At 37.1% G+C, this 16,948-nt stretch overlaps 1 protein-coding gene across 3 annotated transcripts in view; it reads left to right on the top strand.

Annotated features, from left to right (window-relative positions):
• PCCA (propionyl-CoA carboxylase subunit alpha) overlaps positions 1 to 16,948 on the top strand; it is a 357,444-nt gene that overhangs the window by 50,040 nt on the left and 290,456 nt on the right. The window contains exons 5-6 of one of the 3 annotated variants that reach the window (XM_027115896.1): positions 6,443 to 6,556; positions 8,427 to 8,480. The exons of the other annotated variants lie outside the window; for them this stretch is intronic. Coding sequence (XP_026971697.1) covers positions 6,443 to 6,556; positions 8,427 to 8,480 — 168 coding nt within the window. The remainder of the gene's footprint in view (positions 1 to 6,442; positions 6,557 to 8,426; positions 8,481 to 16,948) is intronic. 3 annotated transcript variants of the gene reach the window in all.

Here is a 16,948-nt window from a genome sequence, read left to right as displayed (position 1 = left end):
AATTATACAACTCACCAGAATGCTGGCAGGAAGTGGAGCTCAGGTGGTAATGCAAGTGATGGACAGCGGCTGTAAATACAGATGAAGCTTCGCTAGCTCGCCGCTGCTCACCTCCTGCTGTGCGGCCTGAGGGTTGGGATCCTCGCCCTAGGACATGGGTGGTCCAACTTTTCCTCTAAAGGCCCAATAGTAAATTAAGTTTTGTGGACTGTACTATTCAACTCTACCATTGTAGCACAAAAGAAGCCATGGGCAATAAGTAAATGAATAAGTATGGCTGTGTTCCAATAAAATTTCATGTACAAAAACAGACACTGGGCTGGATTTGGCCTTCACTATAGTTTGCTGTCCCCTGCCCTAGGGATTACCTTAGTTTGCATAGTTAAATTTGGTTGCTGCAATATTTATGTTCCAGGTCAAGGGAAAGAACACGGTCAAAATTTAGAGAAATATGCTTGTGTTTAAGTTGTAGATGATTTGGAAGTTGTACATTTCACTTTCTGATCCCACTAACATGAACTTATAACACAAGAGTGTCTGATAAATTTGATCCTACCCCTGCTGCTTTCTCTGCAGTTGTGGCTCGAGAATTTCTGTAGAGAAGAGCTTCAGGCAGCACAGGGCATGGCGAGTGGGGGCTTTGGGAGCTTGTCTTGGAGTACATAAGAGGCTTGCTTGCTTTCCTTCCGTCTCTTTTTTTCTGTCTATCTTTCCTGTCTTTGCCTCCCTCCCTCCCTTCCCCTTTCCTCCTTTTCTTTCTCTTCCCCCCGCCCCTTTTTAAATACTAGTTTGTATTTATTGTGTGTGTGTTGGGGAGAGATGGGCTCTATCCCTCCCCCCCATCTGTTGCCTCCCAGTACCTCTTAGCTCTGCCACTGCTCGCTTGTCAGAAATACTGGAGATGATTTCATCTCTCGGGTGTTTTTAGCTCCTTAGTTTCCGTAGATTCCTTCCCAAAGGCATTTGTTCAAGTTTTTCTTAAGCTAAAACCACACTCCAAACCCCTTCTCAGCTATCACTCTGCCTCTCCTAAACTCTACAACCCATCGTACCAACACCCTTGCCCCTGACCTTCCAAACGTACCTCAGTTTCTTCCCAGCTGTAGCCCACAATCCATTTCACTGTGGTCTCAGCTCATCAACATTGCTTTTGCTAAGGTTTTCCTCTCATACTTGGCATCTCATTCCCCCTCCTCCATCCCTTCTGATTCTCCCTGGATGATTCTACCAGGGTCAGTGGTAGGAGAATATGGTTCTAGTCATGCTGCTCTGCCTTCTTTTGTTACTTGCCATATCCTCAGAAGCTCATTCCTGCCAAACAAAGACTAAAAAAACTTGGTTTTGGTTACAGGATTGATTCAGGGTCAGTTCCCTTTTGTGATGTGAAAACAAGATTGTAGAAAATGGGTTGGGAGTTTTACATCCGGCAAAAACCTTCTCTCTTTTTCCCTGTAATTTTTAATTTTTGGTTTTACCACTTGAAAAATTATGTAAATTATAACAGCAGAAAAAATAGTAAAGTTACTAATCCCTCCATCTAAAAATAATCGTGAATAAATTTGTCATGATGCTACACATGTAGTTATACAAAATGGAATCAAAGCAAATGTAATATTTACTGACTTAAAAAAAATTATTTATTTTCTAAGGATCAAAATGCCTTTCTAGAAAGGATGTGCCAGAATACTAGTCTGTTGGCATTTGTATAAGTCTCTTTAGACTTCAGACACTTTGCATTAAATAGAAGAATTCTTTTTTTCTTTAGAAATAGGGTTTTGTCTTGTTTGAAAAACATTTTTTTCCCAGTTCTTCAAATTAAGATTGATGCAGCTGGCATTCCTTTCTTTCACTTTTCAGTCTTTAAGGGTACTTTTTGTTTGTTGGTGATGTTCGGGAATTTGGTTAGATTTGGTAGATGCTAAAGTCTGACCAGATTGTGTGAGGTATTGCTATTCTCAGGCAAGGAGGGTGTCTAGTATGTATTATGTCCTATAGGTAGTCAACCCACTGTTTTGTTTGCATTGAAGGATGTCACAAAGAAAACTCAAGTATCCATGGACATGGTAAATAGTGCCCATGTGACTGCAGATCTTATTGACTGATAGGTTTCAAAAAAAAAAATCCCCTAGCATGAAAAAACATCTTTAAAGCTGCTTGTCTTCCCTGTTTTTCTCAGTTTCTATTTGTTTAGAAGGTATTTAAAAACTTTCCCTCTCAGATCTGGCCTAGTGTACTTTTTAACTAAGGTGCAACCTATTTGATAAGGTTAGGGACCAAGCAGAGTTATCTTTTTATCATATCTTAGGCATCTAATGGACTAATATGAAATTTTCCATTAACTCAAAAGTTTTAAAATTGAGGCACAATTTTTAACCTATTTATGTTTAAGCATTTAAATTCATTAAACAGAAAGTCAGTAAGGAAGGTGATTTTTTTTCAGTCCTGTAAATTGAAAAGCACATCCTTTGTTCTGCTAGATCATTATTTGGAAAATAAAAGGCTGATACAAGTAATTTTCCTCTATTTAAAGAATAAAAAATTTTCCAAATATAAAACTAAATGCTTGAGGAGGAAACTAATAATCTTTAAAACTCCTATTGGAAACTTTTCTATTGGAAAAGTTTGTGAAGACTAAATCCTTTACTTAGTATTGCTACTTAAAAAATCTTCTGTTTTTCTGTTTGAAACTTGTAGTCAGCAATACTGTGGTTAATTGATTAATTCAGGTTAAGCTTTCCATGATTGTTATATTTTCCTTTTACTATTGAAATATATAGAAAAGGAATCAATATTTTTCAAGATACTGAAATTTTTGAGACAGATACATCTAGTCAGTGTAGGTGAAGATAAGTCATTCTTGGGGCTTCCCTGGTGGCGCAGTGGTTGAGAATCTGCCTGCCAATGCAGGGGTTCGAGCCCTGGTCTGGGAAGATCCCACATGCCATGGAGCAACTAGCCCCGTGAGCCACAACTACTGAGCCTGCGCGTCTGGAGCTTGTGCTCCGCAACAAGAGAGGCCGCAACAGTGAGAGGCCCGCGCACCATGATGAAGAGTGGTCCCCGCTTGCTGCAACTAGAGAAGGCCCTCGCACAGAAACGACGACCCAGCAGCCAAAAATAAATAAATAAATATTTTAAAAAAGATAAGTCATTCTTCAGAAGAGCCTCTGCACTGCTTGAATGCAGTTTGTTTTGTATTATTAAAGAAATAATAATCACCTTAGTCATTTAGAACAACAATAACAACAAAATTGAAATTGAGTTTCAGAAGTTTTTTTAAACTATCCTTTCGTGGTTGACTCAGAAGTATCTCCTTGGGAACTAAGGCAGCAGAGGGTTCTAGTTTTTTTCTTTCAAATGGCTTTGCCAAGCATTTTTGCTGGTACTGACCCTGTCTTAGACTGTGGGCTTGAGATGTTAATATAGGCCTCTACCCTAAAGTAAGGTTTGTTTCTGAGAAATAGAAGAAAAGAAACCAACCAACCCCTTTAGAAACAGCATGTTTTGCCTTTCTTTGTAAAGTCCCTAAGCAGTTTTTTTTTTTTTTTTTTTTTTTTTTTTTGCGGTACGTGGGCCTCTCACTGCTGTGGCCTCTCCCGTTGTGGAGCACAGGCTCCGGACGCGCAGGCTCAGCGGCATATGGGATCTTCCCGGACCGGGGCACGAACCCGTGTCCCCTGCATCGGCAGGCGGACTCTCAACCACTGCGCCACCAGGGAAGCCCCCCTAAGCAGTTTTGACCTGCTTTTGATGTATTTATTTGAATGGTTATTCAAACAGTATTAATGATCTGCTAAAATGTTAGGCTCTGAGCTAGATTCTCAGTATGTTTACAAAGAGTTTGTGATAACATAGGAAAAATGCCTATTATGATGATAGTTAAAAAACAAAAGGATGCAAAATTATATATGCAGTTTGGTTACAAAAGTATATTTAGAGAAAAGACTGGAAGTAAATAAGTCAAAATATTATTAGGATTCCCCTCCTTTTTAACTTTTTTTTTTTTTTTGGTGGTACGCGGGCCTCTCACTGTTGTGGCCTCTCACTGTTGTGGCCTCTCCCGTTGCGGAGCACAGGCTCCAGATGCGCAGGCCCAGCGGCCATGGCTCACGGGCCCAGCCGCTCCGCGGCATGTGGGATCTTCCCGGACCGGGGCACGAACCCGTGTCCCCTGCATCGGCAGGCGGACTCTCAACCACTGCGCCACCAGGGAAGCCCCTTTTTTAACTTTTTGATGCCTATTTATTATAGAAAATTTGGAGACAGGGATGCATGTGTACATATTTTAATCCCCCTCCCCACCACGTACAACTCTCAGTTGCCATATGTATTGCTAAGATTGGAGATTTAATTTAGTGTAGCTTTTTACCTCAAAGACAGTGGCTTAACAATGAAAATTATTAAACTGTCATCCAAGTGTATCTATGAATTTAAAAGCTTGTAGCAATAAAACTGTGCTGGGAGAGATTTTTTACGAAAAGGAATTTAAGACACAACTTCTGCCTTGCAGGACCTTATGATCTGGAAAAGGAGAGTGTATAAATTGTAACAGACATAATCTGTAAAGGAGTCAAAATGACATTACTGGGCAGGATGCGATTAAATGCCAAAATTTGCACCTTGTACTACTGGAGTTCAGATTAAAGGAGATTCATCTGAAGACCCAGTGGTAGAAGTGGAACTTTAAATGCATCTTTAATAATAGGTAGTACCTGGCAGGAAATAAAATATACAGAGTAAGTGTAGATTTAACTTTAAATACTTTATCCCCACCTGACTAATGCACTTTTTTTTTTTCTTTTTTTTTTTTTTTTTGCGGTACGCGGGCCTCTCACTGTTGTGGCCTCTCCCGCTGCGGAGCACAGGCTCCGGACGCGCAGGCTCAGCGGCCATGGCTCACGGGCCCAGCCGCTCTGTGGCATGTGGGATCTTCCCGGACCGGGGCACGAACCCGTGTCCCCTGTGCCACCAGGGAAGCCCCTGACTAATGCATTTTTTTCAAAAGATTGTTCAGTATTCAATTTCTTTCTTATAGAAAAAACCCACAACTACAATTACAAAAACAAAATTGCTGTTGTAAAAAATTGCTGAATTGGGCAGAGGGTAGTAGAAGAGGGGGCATTCTGGTCTGAGGGGAGAAGAGCAACTTGAAGTTGGGAATAAGCAAGATATAAAGGAGAGCCTTGCTTTGAACATGGGAATATTTAGGATCCTTTTGCGAGCGTGGCTGCCTTTCCTTGGGTGTTATTAAAGAAATTAAACTGCATAGATTTGAGTCTTTTATATTAAGATATTGATCTATTAATCCCTTGGGTAGCAGGTATCTTTAACCTTTCAATACACAATATAATTTTTTACTTAGTTTGAAAATATTTATTGAACAGATAAAGAGAACTCTGAGCTTTCTAAAAGATGACTTGATTTTTTTTTTTGATAGACCTCATTTAAAACAAAATGCTTCTTTAAAAACTACTTTACATCTGAAGAATATAACTTAGCAATACTCAAGAATATTTTCCACCTTAGACTTTTTGGAGGAGGGTCATACATGTCCAGGTATATGAATGTGTTCCAGTTTTTAATGTCTGCCTTGTAAAATAAATTTAAACGGAGTTTAAATTTATTTAAACTTACACTGGAAAACTTAGGAAAAGCCGTTTCAAAAATACATGAATCCCTTTCATCATTTTAAAAGAATAGATTTCTTTTAGAAGTAAGCAATTTATTTTGTATTGAATGCCTAGGCTTTCTTAAGCAAAAATAGGTTTGAAACAGTGTGTAGTAAGTAGTCTTAAAAATGGAGCATATATTCCTGAATTTGCAGTAGGTTTAGAACTGAATGCACATATCAGTTCTTTTATGAATAAAGGTTAAAATGGGTGAGGATCAAATGTGAGAGTATTTAAACGATTCTCAAGATTTTCTGGCTCATGTGTAGTGATACTGAACTCTTTAGTCCTGGGCTTTAATTTGTGCCTGGTGCTGACCTGATGCTGTGCAGGGACACTCACTGCATCCCTTCATTCAGTTTCTCTAATTATCCCCACTTCCTGGGGAGCTTGCTTAGAACTGGGCATGAATGCTTGTTATGAAAATATTGGGCTACCCTGGCTACATGTAACAGAGTAGTTTTTGATATAAGGTTTACGTATAGATGAACTGAATAGGAGGCTAAAGTTGTTTGCTGTGATTTTACTTAATCAAATTTGTATGAATATTATGGAAATTATCTGGTTAGTGGATTAGGCTTGTAATGAATGAAATCAAGGTTAATATAGCTCCTGAGCTTATTACATTGTAATTTCTTAGTGCATATTCAGAGAGAGATCTGACTACATAAATGATACGGGAAACACTCAGATTTGCAATTTGTGTATACTTGCAGATGAAGATAGTTCTTTTTGCTGGGAGGATCTGTTAATGCAGAGATTTGTCTCTTCAGGTTCACGTGAAAATGGCGGATGAGGCGGTCTGTGTTGGCCCAGCTCCCACCAGTAAAAGCTACCTCAACATGGATGCCATCATGGAAGCCATTAAGAAAACCGGGGCCCAAGCTGTGAGTCTGAATGAATCTGTCTACTGCAGCTGTTTCATATGTAGTGAGCAGAACACTAGAGTTTGTATTTAAAAAAAAAAATAAGAAAGAATGATTGAAAATGCTGTTGCAGTTCATGTCACATGAGTTAAATGTGGCCGAATTCGCTACTGGAAATCAGAGGCTTTGTAGCATCTGACAGTGTTGGTTACTGATCCTGCAGGTGGCTGCTGGATTCAGCTTTCACACCAGGGAGCAGTTTCAGTTCATTTCCAGATTTGCTAGGGGGAAAAAAAAAAAAGAAATCCCAATTAATTTTGAGAATTAACCCTTTCAGTGTTATAAGAGTATTAAAAAATATGTATTACAAACAGGATCCAAAAGACCCTGTTTTAATCATTTAAAAATTATGTATGCCTTGTTATACTTCCAGAAATAAAAATGATGCAATTGGTAATTATTTTAGTTTGATAGTGTCAATGGAATATACATAATTTACATGGAGAAATCAGTAATTCTCCCCACCCCCAATTCTGTTTGGAGTAGAATCCAATGAAAAAACTGGGTTCTGACATCAGGAATAGTGTTTTGTTATAGTTGTTGTTGTTGTTATTGTTTTCGTTGTGTGTGTGTGTGTGTGTATGTGTATGTTTTTATCAGAGAACTAATTACATGTAATGTTAAAAAAAACTACGTAGAGTTATCTCTAAAATTGGATGGAAGCAGCCAACACCAGCAGTTAGCCTGGAGTGCTTCAGTTAGTGTTCACATTTCTTTTGAAAGAAATGTTTTAGTAAGATGCATGTTTAAATAAAAAACTGAATTCATGAACGCATATTATAGATGTTACAGTTTACTAGCAGAGTTAATGAAGGTAAAACTCTTTTAACTATAGATTATCAGAATACAATCTTTAGTTGAATGTTTATATGAAATGAAACTGTTGGAGTGAAACTCTTTTCCTGTGATGTAGTAGTGTAAATTATTCTGTACCATGTTCATAAAGCTTAGTCTAGCATTTAAAAAAATCTTAAATGTGTAGATACTTCTAGATTAGATTATGATACTGACTCATTTAGAAATTTGACTTATAGCAGAATTATTTTCCTAGAAATATATTCAATACTGACTGATAATAGGGTGGCTAAATTTATGTTTGGTCAAAAGTTACTTGGTTAGAACAGGATGGTAGAATTTAAATTGTTGCAACGTGGCTTGTGAGAGAGGAGAGCGTGAAGTGGTTGTGACTGGCTGAGTGGGATGAGGAGGGAAAGAAGAGTAGATATTAGAAGAAAAATAAATTCAGAGAATGATGAAAAGGTAAAACCAAACTTCGATTTTAGTTAGGTTTGACAAAAACTGTTCATTGGGTAGTGGCTGAATATATTAATATTGTCAGGAATAAAATATGTTCATTGGCTTAGTAGCCAGGGTTTGGGAAAGTAGCAGTTCCTGGTTCTGTAAAGAAAGGGGAAATAAGAGTTTTTCATCCGTCTTGTGAAAGGTTTCCTTTAACATAATTCTTTGACCCACTAGCTGTTAGAAAATTCTCCAGACTTGTGGCCAAAGTTAGTCTCAGAAAAAGTGGGGAGAGTTTGGGTTGGGTTGAATTGCATAGCCAAGTGCAGGTGGACAGGCAGGTGTGATGGGAGACGGCCCCGACTGTGGTTAAGACAGGTAGTGTGCTACAAGTGAGTATAAAGTAGGCGATTTCTTGGCGTTTGGGTCCGAACTCGGGAGAACTGAGTTAGAGCAGATCAGTATGTTAGAGTCAGTAACTTTACTCCAGGGCCCTTGAACAATAAACATGTTAATGCTCTTTCTGTTGTGCTTACTGTAAAGGTTTTGCAAATTGGTAAAACTGAAAGTGCTTTTTGTTTTCATTTCTAAGGTACATCCAGGTTATGGATTTCTTTCAGAAAATAAAGAATTTGCCAAATGTTTGGTAAGTTTGTAAGGAACAAGAAACTGTTAACTTATATTTCAGAAAGCAGCGTAACGGTGTTGCTTTTGTAAATATGGGTAGTGATGAGTTATAGACTTTTCATTGACCCAACGGTTCTTTGAAAATAGTTTGGGAAAAGTGAAGACTTTTATTCTGTAACCTAAGTCTTGATTTGAAGCGTGAAAATGGAAAAGTTGTAAAATCACCATTACACCTAATGAATGATACCTAGTTTATAACATGTGTGGACTTTGACTTTTAAAATTAAACATTTCAGACTTTTAGCTAAATACATCAGGGAGTCCAGTGATTCATTAATTATTTACCATGAGCATAGAATGTGAAGCCAGAAGTAAGATTCTGTTTTTTCCCTTTTATTGCATATTATGGCATTTAATATCAAATCTTACTACTGCCTCTATTTTGGGAAATTTTATTCTTTTTTTTATGACAGGAGTATCCTCCTGATATCACCATCCTGACTAGGTGCATGACCCTATATTTGCTATTAAACTGATTTTCCAGGTGTATTTATAACTACATTCAAGATGGTACTGAAACCTTAGTTTTCAGGTACTAAAATATGATATTGATAATGTTTTGAAAAGCTCATTAGATCAATTATCTCAGGTATTAAGTTAACTTAATATTTTAATATATTATACTTTGTTTCTGTGATATGCTTATATTTTGTTCTTCCATGTATTCAGAATTATTTATGAATGCAATTACCATTTTCAAGATGAAATTTTCACTTAAAATTCATAAATTTAATTTGGACAATTCTTAAGATCATAGAATTCTAGCCCAGAATGATCTGTTTTAACCAATTTACTTTATAGATTAAAAACTAAGGCCTGTAGATTAAACTGAGGCCTAAAGAAGTTGTGACGTAAAGTCACGCAGGTGGATAATAGTAACACATGTCTGGAGAGGTGTATTAGGTGTAAGTATCCAAAGGTCCAGGTTTACCAGGTTTTGTGCAGTATATCCACATTTTCCTGTTTATACCCCTTTTTATTATCTTCTAGTTTGAAATTTTGGCTGAGGTTCTGTCATTATGTAAGAAAATGATTTGAATATAATACATTTTAAATGTATTTGTACAATATAATATATTTAAGTTTGTATAGGTGAGGAGTCTCTAAACTGTGGTCCATGGGCCAAATGCAGCTGCTGCCTGTTTTTGTGAATTAAGTTTTATTGGCACACAGCCCTGCTTGTTCACTTACCTCTTGTCTGTGGCTGCTTTTGCTCTAGAACAGCAGAGTTGCGTAGCTATAGCAGAGACCGAGTGGCCTGTAAATAAATATTCACTGTATGGCCCTTTATAGAAAAAGTTTGCCGGCTCCTGGTATAGATGAATATCTGAGTCTGGGAGAAGTGAAATTATATGGCAAGTATATTTATTCATGCATTTATTCAGTCATTAAAAAGGGCTTATTTGATAGCTATGTTCAAGGCATTTGAGAAGGATATAAAAATGAATTGGATGTGCCGCCTGCTCATGAGGAACTCACAGTCATGTTGTGGAAAATAAGTCAGCTACACAAATGACTTCAGGGAAAAAAATATTATGAAGAAGTTCAAGTTCTCTGTAAATGAAGATAAGATTGTGCCGTCAGGGGTTTCATGTTAGAGAAAAGGGTATAAAATGTATGACTACCTTCCTTTCTCATTTGCTTTTCTAATTTTATCTCCTCCATTTTCCTTTATCAATGTTATGCCTTAGGCAAACCAGACAGCATGCTATTCCCAAATGTGGCTGGTTCTCTCCTGTTCTGTCTTTTCCATCACTCTCCTCAGTGGTCACACCTGTCCCCTGGTCCCACATTTCTTACTACTGTCTATTCTTAAAAGCACAGTTCATGTTACCCCTACCAGGCTAGTTTTCCGTGTTCTTCTGGTGAGAAGTAATCTCTTTCCTCTGTCTTCTAGAGCATTAAAATTTTTTTTTCCTTATCTGGCATACCACCTTCCATATTATGTAAAAATTGTTTCTGTATTTTAATGTCCTCTTAAGGTAAGAGACTTGGTCTTCTCATTCTTTGTTTCCCTTTTGTTTTATATTCTAATGATTTCTACGTAGTGAGTTCAATGAATGTAATGGAAAGATTAAGTAAATATTATTAGATTAAGAATTATGGAACAATAACCTGCAAGAAAACTTTCCTCCTGTCACAGAAGGGACTGTTTTGTAACTAGAAAGCGGTATTGCCATGTGTTTTTATTCACCATGAAAATATGTAGCTGGTGATAACTAACCTCTCTTTTTGTGCATCATGGCAACATTCTTATTTGGGATATAATTTTCCTAGCTTAAAAACTTTTCCCATTGGAGTATGCCATTTAAAATGGACCTTTTGAAATATCTGGCTATAGCTGGTGAGTTCCATAAAAATAACAGTGAAATAAAATTGCATACAGATTTTGTTATGCATATCAACATTGTTTGTGTGGTTGGTGACGAACCATTGAAATTTGATAGTTATTGTCTCAAACTGGGAATATTCTTAGAATCTGATTTCTAAGATAGTGGTAATAGATTACTATGTTGGCAGCAACTTTTGGCAAGAAAGATGAGCAGAATATGGAAAAGAAATCTTTTTTAAAGTTTATTTTATTTTTGGCTGTCATTGGGTCTTCTTTGCTGTGCGAGGGCTTTCTCTAGTTGCGGTGAGCGGGGTCTACTCTTCCTTGCGGTGCATGGCCTCTAGGCGTGCGGGCTTCAGTAGTTGTGGCTCACGGGCTCTAGAGCACAGCCTCTGTAGTTGTGGCGCATGGGCTTAGTTACTCTGCGGCTTGTGGGATCTTCCCGGACCAGGGTTCCAACTCATGTTCCCTGCATTGGCAGGTGGGTTCTTAACCACTGTGCCACCAGGGAAGTCTGGAAAAGAAATTTTTAAACTTTAATACTGTGGAGTTCCTTTTACTATAACTTATGTATGCTGTAACTTATGTTTGAAATGTAATCAAATGTGGAGGTTCCCTGTCCCTCATTAATTTCTGGTTCTGTTTTTTGTTTCTTTTTCTTTAAATTGCTGTTCAAAGATCAGCATAATATTTACTTTGTTTATAGAAAAACTATTTGTGCCTTATCATCTGGTATATTGTTTTTAGTTAACAGCTTTGAATAAGATGATTTCTTGAATTTTTTTTCTGAGTTTGTGCTATTTATTTGCTTTAGAAAGTACCATAAGCCAATTGTTAAAAGCATTCTAAACTTTGTATGTTTTCTTTACAAGACTAATTATTCTTTTTTTTTTGCGGTACACGGGCCTCTCCCGCCGTGGAGCACAGGCTCCGGACGTGCAGGCTCAGCGGCCATGGCCCACGGGCCCAGCCACTCCACGGCATGTGGGATCTTCCCCGACCAGGGCACGAACCCATGTTCCCTGAATCGGCAGGCGGACTCTCAACCACTGCACCACCAGGGAAGCCCAAGACGAATTATTCTTTATGCTTAATTTACACGAAATGGGATCAGATTATATAGAATCCCTACTGTACATGATTTAAACAAAATCATGTCTTTGCTTAAACAATTAATGGAAAATTCAAAGCTACAAATAATCCTTATAAAGAATAGTAATTTTCAGTAGTTTTAATATGCTGAGCACACATTTTATTTCCAAAATGTTTTTTATTCTGTATTTCCCCTCTGGGCTCCTTGTATTCTGAGCAGTAAAGGAACAGTAGTGGAAGGCTGTGAGGACTGTTAGAGTTAAGAAAAGAAATTCTTTTGGAGTTTACGAAAGGGGGTTGAAAAGTTAAACTATCTGCCCCTGGAAAAAGTGGTTTAAAGATTAAATGAGATTTAAAGAGATTTCATAGTGTTTTTAGTTATCTTTCTGGTTTTTATGTGTATGTTTTTTCATGTTATCATATCATATTTTAATGCAGCACAGCATTATAAGTTACAGTAGTTATCTTTATGAGAAATTTATGTTAGATTCAATAATTTGTGTTTCATGTATGGGTCTTATCCATGTATTTAGAAGATATGTGTATATATGCATACAGATAGTGTGTTCTATCCAGAATGCTCAGCATTGAGGGTGGAGAAGGGAACTGTGGGAAGCAGTTGAGGTTTGATGATTGTATTTTTTTATCACCTTTTGTTGGAGACTTTTTAGCAAGGTAAGGAATGTAACTACTTCAAAAACAATAATGAGATTTTTTTTATCCATTGGATTAACCATACTTTTAAAAAATAGCTGTAACATCCAGGGTAGACAAGTGTACAGGAAGTGTCTTGTTCTTGGGAGTATAAATTATTTCAGCCCCCTTTTATCTTTTTTTTTTTGTTCCAGAAATTTGCTGGTATTACCAAAATTTAAAACGTATATATTCTTTGACTCAACATTTCCACTCTTAAGAATTTCACCTACAAAGATGTACTTTAAAAATGTTCATTGTAAGGTTCATAATAGCGAAATTGGGAAATAGCTCAAGTTTTTTCATCTTTAAAATGAAGAGAATGACACCTACCCTGTAGGGTTGTTGTGAAAGTTAGAAACAACATGTATAAAGAACTTAGCACAGAATCTGGCATTGATAAGATAAGGCAAATCACCTTATCATTACAGGTGTTAGTTAATAATTATTACTTCAGTAGATGGGGAGAGCTACTGAAGAGTTGTTTTTTTTTATTCTTTTTTTGAGAATGAGATAATTAAAATTAGCATTTTGGGGAAATTAATCTGATAGTTTTAATGTGTATTTTGTGCGTGTAGATTTTTTTTCTTGTTGAGATTAATAATCTGATATATTATTCCTATACACACACGCATGATAATGTAGTTTAAAAATACTTTGACATATATGATTTCATTTAATTCATGCAACCATTTAACAAAAAGAAAACTGAGACTCAGGTGCAGTGACTTGCCAACAGTCACACTATATTGGTAAGTAATAGAATCAGGACTTGACCTAGGTTGGCTGACCATAAGTACAGAGCACTTAAAAAAAAAAACTGTACCCTGGTTTGCTTAGTTGGAAAGAGTGAGAAACCAAACAGTGAAAACCAGATAACTGTAGGGAACTTAGCCAAAGCCCATAGAAATCTGTTCCCGCACTTTATAATAACAGAGGCAGCACATGATCAGGTTGTGTAGATAGAAATTTGAAGAAAGCCTTTTGCTAGGTCATCGGTCTTCTGTCGTGAGGTTGTAATCCATGGTGTGTTAGAGTTGTGAAATGTGCTTTAAGTACTTGGCAACTGATACTAAAATTACGAAGTTATCAAGTTTTCTAATGATGTTATTTAACAATATTTTTGTTCTTAAAATAGTTTAGAGTGAATTTAAAACGATCAATATGATACCCTATTCACTCATATTTGAAAAAAACTTTTTCTTGAGTAGGAAAAAAAAAGAGAGCCGTAGACCTTGCAAGCCCAAATTTGTTTATAACTCCTATTTTATCTATATAGGTTGTGATCTGGGTAGCTCCTGGAAGTATGTTTTGTGTGTGACATACGTCGTGGCTTAAGAAAGGTTAATACTACACTGTATTTTTTAGACATCTAGTTTTAACTACATAGATATTCTTACCATTAACATTATTAGAATTTCCATTTTGGACACAGGTCTTTGATTTTATTATGTTAAAGTGAAAAAAATTTGAGAATGTAAAATCTTCAGAAACTTAAGTCACATGTATACATTGAAAAATAAGGTTTCTTCCATCTGTGAACCTCTGACCCCAGCCCCCAGTTTAAATTCCTAGAGACTGCCACTGCTACCAAATTTGTATTCTTCTGGAGCGCACGCATGCGTGTGTGTTTGCCTGCTAGAATTTGCTGTAGATTTGTTATACAGGGTACTCTTATTTGCTGAAGTAGGATTTTGTTTGTTCATAAGAAAAGAAGTGGCACAGAACTTTTCTTCCCTTCTCCAGGCTCTTAAAAATAGATGTGGAACACCTACCTGCAGATATACTTGCAACATTCTTATTTAATCTTTATGACAATCTGTGGTGTATTATGATTTATAGAAGAGAGAACAATCTCAGAATGAATGACTTGCCCAATGTCACATAGCTAGAAAGTGAGAGTATAGTTTCTTACAAAAGTCTTTGACTGTAAATCCCATGCTCAGTAAATGTTCCACACTACTTCTAAGATGAATTGGAACTAGACTGGATTGTTAGTGTTTTGTTTTTAATTGATAGCTTTGGCTGGCACCTTTTTTTTTTTTTTTTTTTAAACTATTGGTGGAAGTTGTTCTCTTTCTGCTCCCTTTTTCCCCCTCATTGGTGTACCATTGTTAAGGTCTAAAAACAGAGTATTTCTTTTGTTTTTTTTGGTCTTGTGATCTTGGATGCCGGTGAAAGTAACTGTCTTCACTTGGTTTTGCTGACTTTATAGGTAAAGTATAATACTTGAGTGAGCTGGTAGAGCTACAGAAGAGTCACTGATGCCTTTTTCCTCTCTGGGATACTTATGTTGAATTAATAATGTCTCCCTGAATTTAGAGGAGAGATTTGGTGACTCTTATCCTTTTGACAGCAATTTTGTAATATGTTTTAAATTGTGACTTTAAATATGTCATGTTCAAAAGGCTTAATGAATACCTATGAAACAAGCTTCATAAAACCCTTATCATAACAGAATGTCCTTTGAGATGTTTGAGAACATGTTGGATTAGAGTTCAGCTTCTAGACTGTTTGTTGAAGAATTTGAAGATGATGCTGAGTAGAAATGCTCTAAAGTGGATACCTGAAAAAGAAAAATCTTCTATTTTTAGGGAGTCTTTAAGGATGTAGATAAGGCAAATACATTTAGAGTTGTGGGGTTTGGCGGGTGATTTCAATAGGAAGGTTAAGAATCTGGGATTTGATGAGGCTGGGATTTTCTGCCCTTTGCTTGAGGTTAAAATAGTTTGAATTTTATACTCTAGCTTTCCTTCTCCCTCTCCTTTCCCTCCCCTGCAGTATTAGCACAGTCTGGAGTCAGAGTTAAAGTTCTTGCTCCGCCACTTCATATCCCTGTGATCTTGGACAAGTTGCTTAATGTTTGACTCTGAAGACTCTCAAGTGTCTTATGCTTACTGTTGGCAGGATTTGTTTTTCTCCATCTGACTCTTATTTTGAAATCATGTCTCCTGTAGCCCTCATGTAGTTGGGTCATGCTTTTTTTTTTTTTTTTAATATATCTTGGATTATAATTGCTTTACAGTGGTGTGTTAGTTTCTGCTTTATATCAAAGTGAATCAGCTATACATATACATATATCCCCATATCTCCTCCCTCTTGCGTCTCTCTCCCACCCTCCCTATCCTACCCCTCTAGGTGGCATAAAGCACCGAGCTGATCTCCCTGTGCTATGCCACTGCTTCCCACTAGCTATCGATTTTACATTTGGTAGTGTATATGTGTCCATGCCACTCACTTCGTCCCAGCTTACCCTTCCCCCTCCCCGTTGTCCTCAAGTCCGTTCTCTATGTCTGTGTCTTTATTCCTGTCCTGCTCCTGTGTTCTTCAGAACCTTTTTTTTGTTTTTCTAGATTCCATACATATGTGTTAGCATATGGTACTTGTTTTTCTTTTTCTGACTTCACTCTGTATGACAGACTCTAGGTCCATCCACCTCACTGCAGATAACTCAATTTTGTTTCTTTTTATGGCTGAGTAATATTCCATTGTGTATATGTGCCACATCTTCTTTATCCATTCATCTGTTGATGGACACTTAGGTTGCTTCCATGTCCTGGTTATTGTAAATAGAGCTGCAGTGAACATTGTGGTACATGACTCTCTTTGAATTATGGTTTACTCAGGGTATATGCCCAGTAGTGAGATTGCTGGGTCATATAGTAGTTCTATTTGTAGTTTTTTAAGGAACCTCCATACTGTTCTCCATAGTGGCTGTATGAATTTACATTCCCACCAACAGTGCAAGAGGGTTCCCTTTTCTCCACACCCTCTCCAGCATTTACTGTTAGTAGATTTTTTGATGATGGCCATTCTGACTGGTGTGAGGTGATACCTCATTGTAGTTTTGATTTGCATTTCTCTAATGGTTAGTGATGTTGAGCATCCTTTCATGTGTTTGTTGGCAATCTGTATATCTTCTTTGGAGAAATGTCTATTTAGGTCTTCTGCCCATTTTTGGAGGGCCATGCTTGTCTAATCATTCTGATAATCTGTATTGTTTAATTGTGGTGTTTGGTCTTTTAAGCTTTTGGGTTGCCTTAATTTATTTTCTTTAATAACAGCTTTTTCTGAGATACAATTTACATCATAACACTCACCCTTTTATAATGTAAAAGTCTGATTTTTTTGTTTATTCACCAAGTTATGTAACTATCACCACTGTGCAATTTCAGTAGAATCTATTACCATTTAATAAATTACTGATGTGGGCTTCCCTGGTGGCGCATTGGTTGAGAGTCCACTTGCCGATGCAGGGGACACAGGTTCGTGCCCCGGTCTGGAAGATCCTACATGCCATGGAGTGGCTG

This window comes from Aethalodelphis obliquidens, unplaced genomic scaffold, assembly GCF_003676395.1.
Source record: "Aethalodelphis obliquidens isolate GAN/ISIS:26980383/991018 unplaced genomic scaffold, ASM367639v1 scaffold15, whole genome shotgun sequence".
In the NCBI taxonomy this organism is placed as follows: Eukaryota; Metazoa; Chordata; class Mammalia; order Artiodactyla; family Delphinidae; genus Aethalodelphis; species Aethalodelphis obliquidens.
This window is presented reverse-complemented; position numbering and strand designations above follow the sequence as displayed.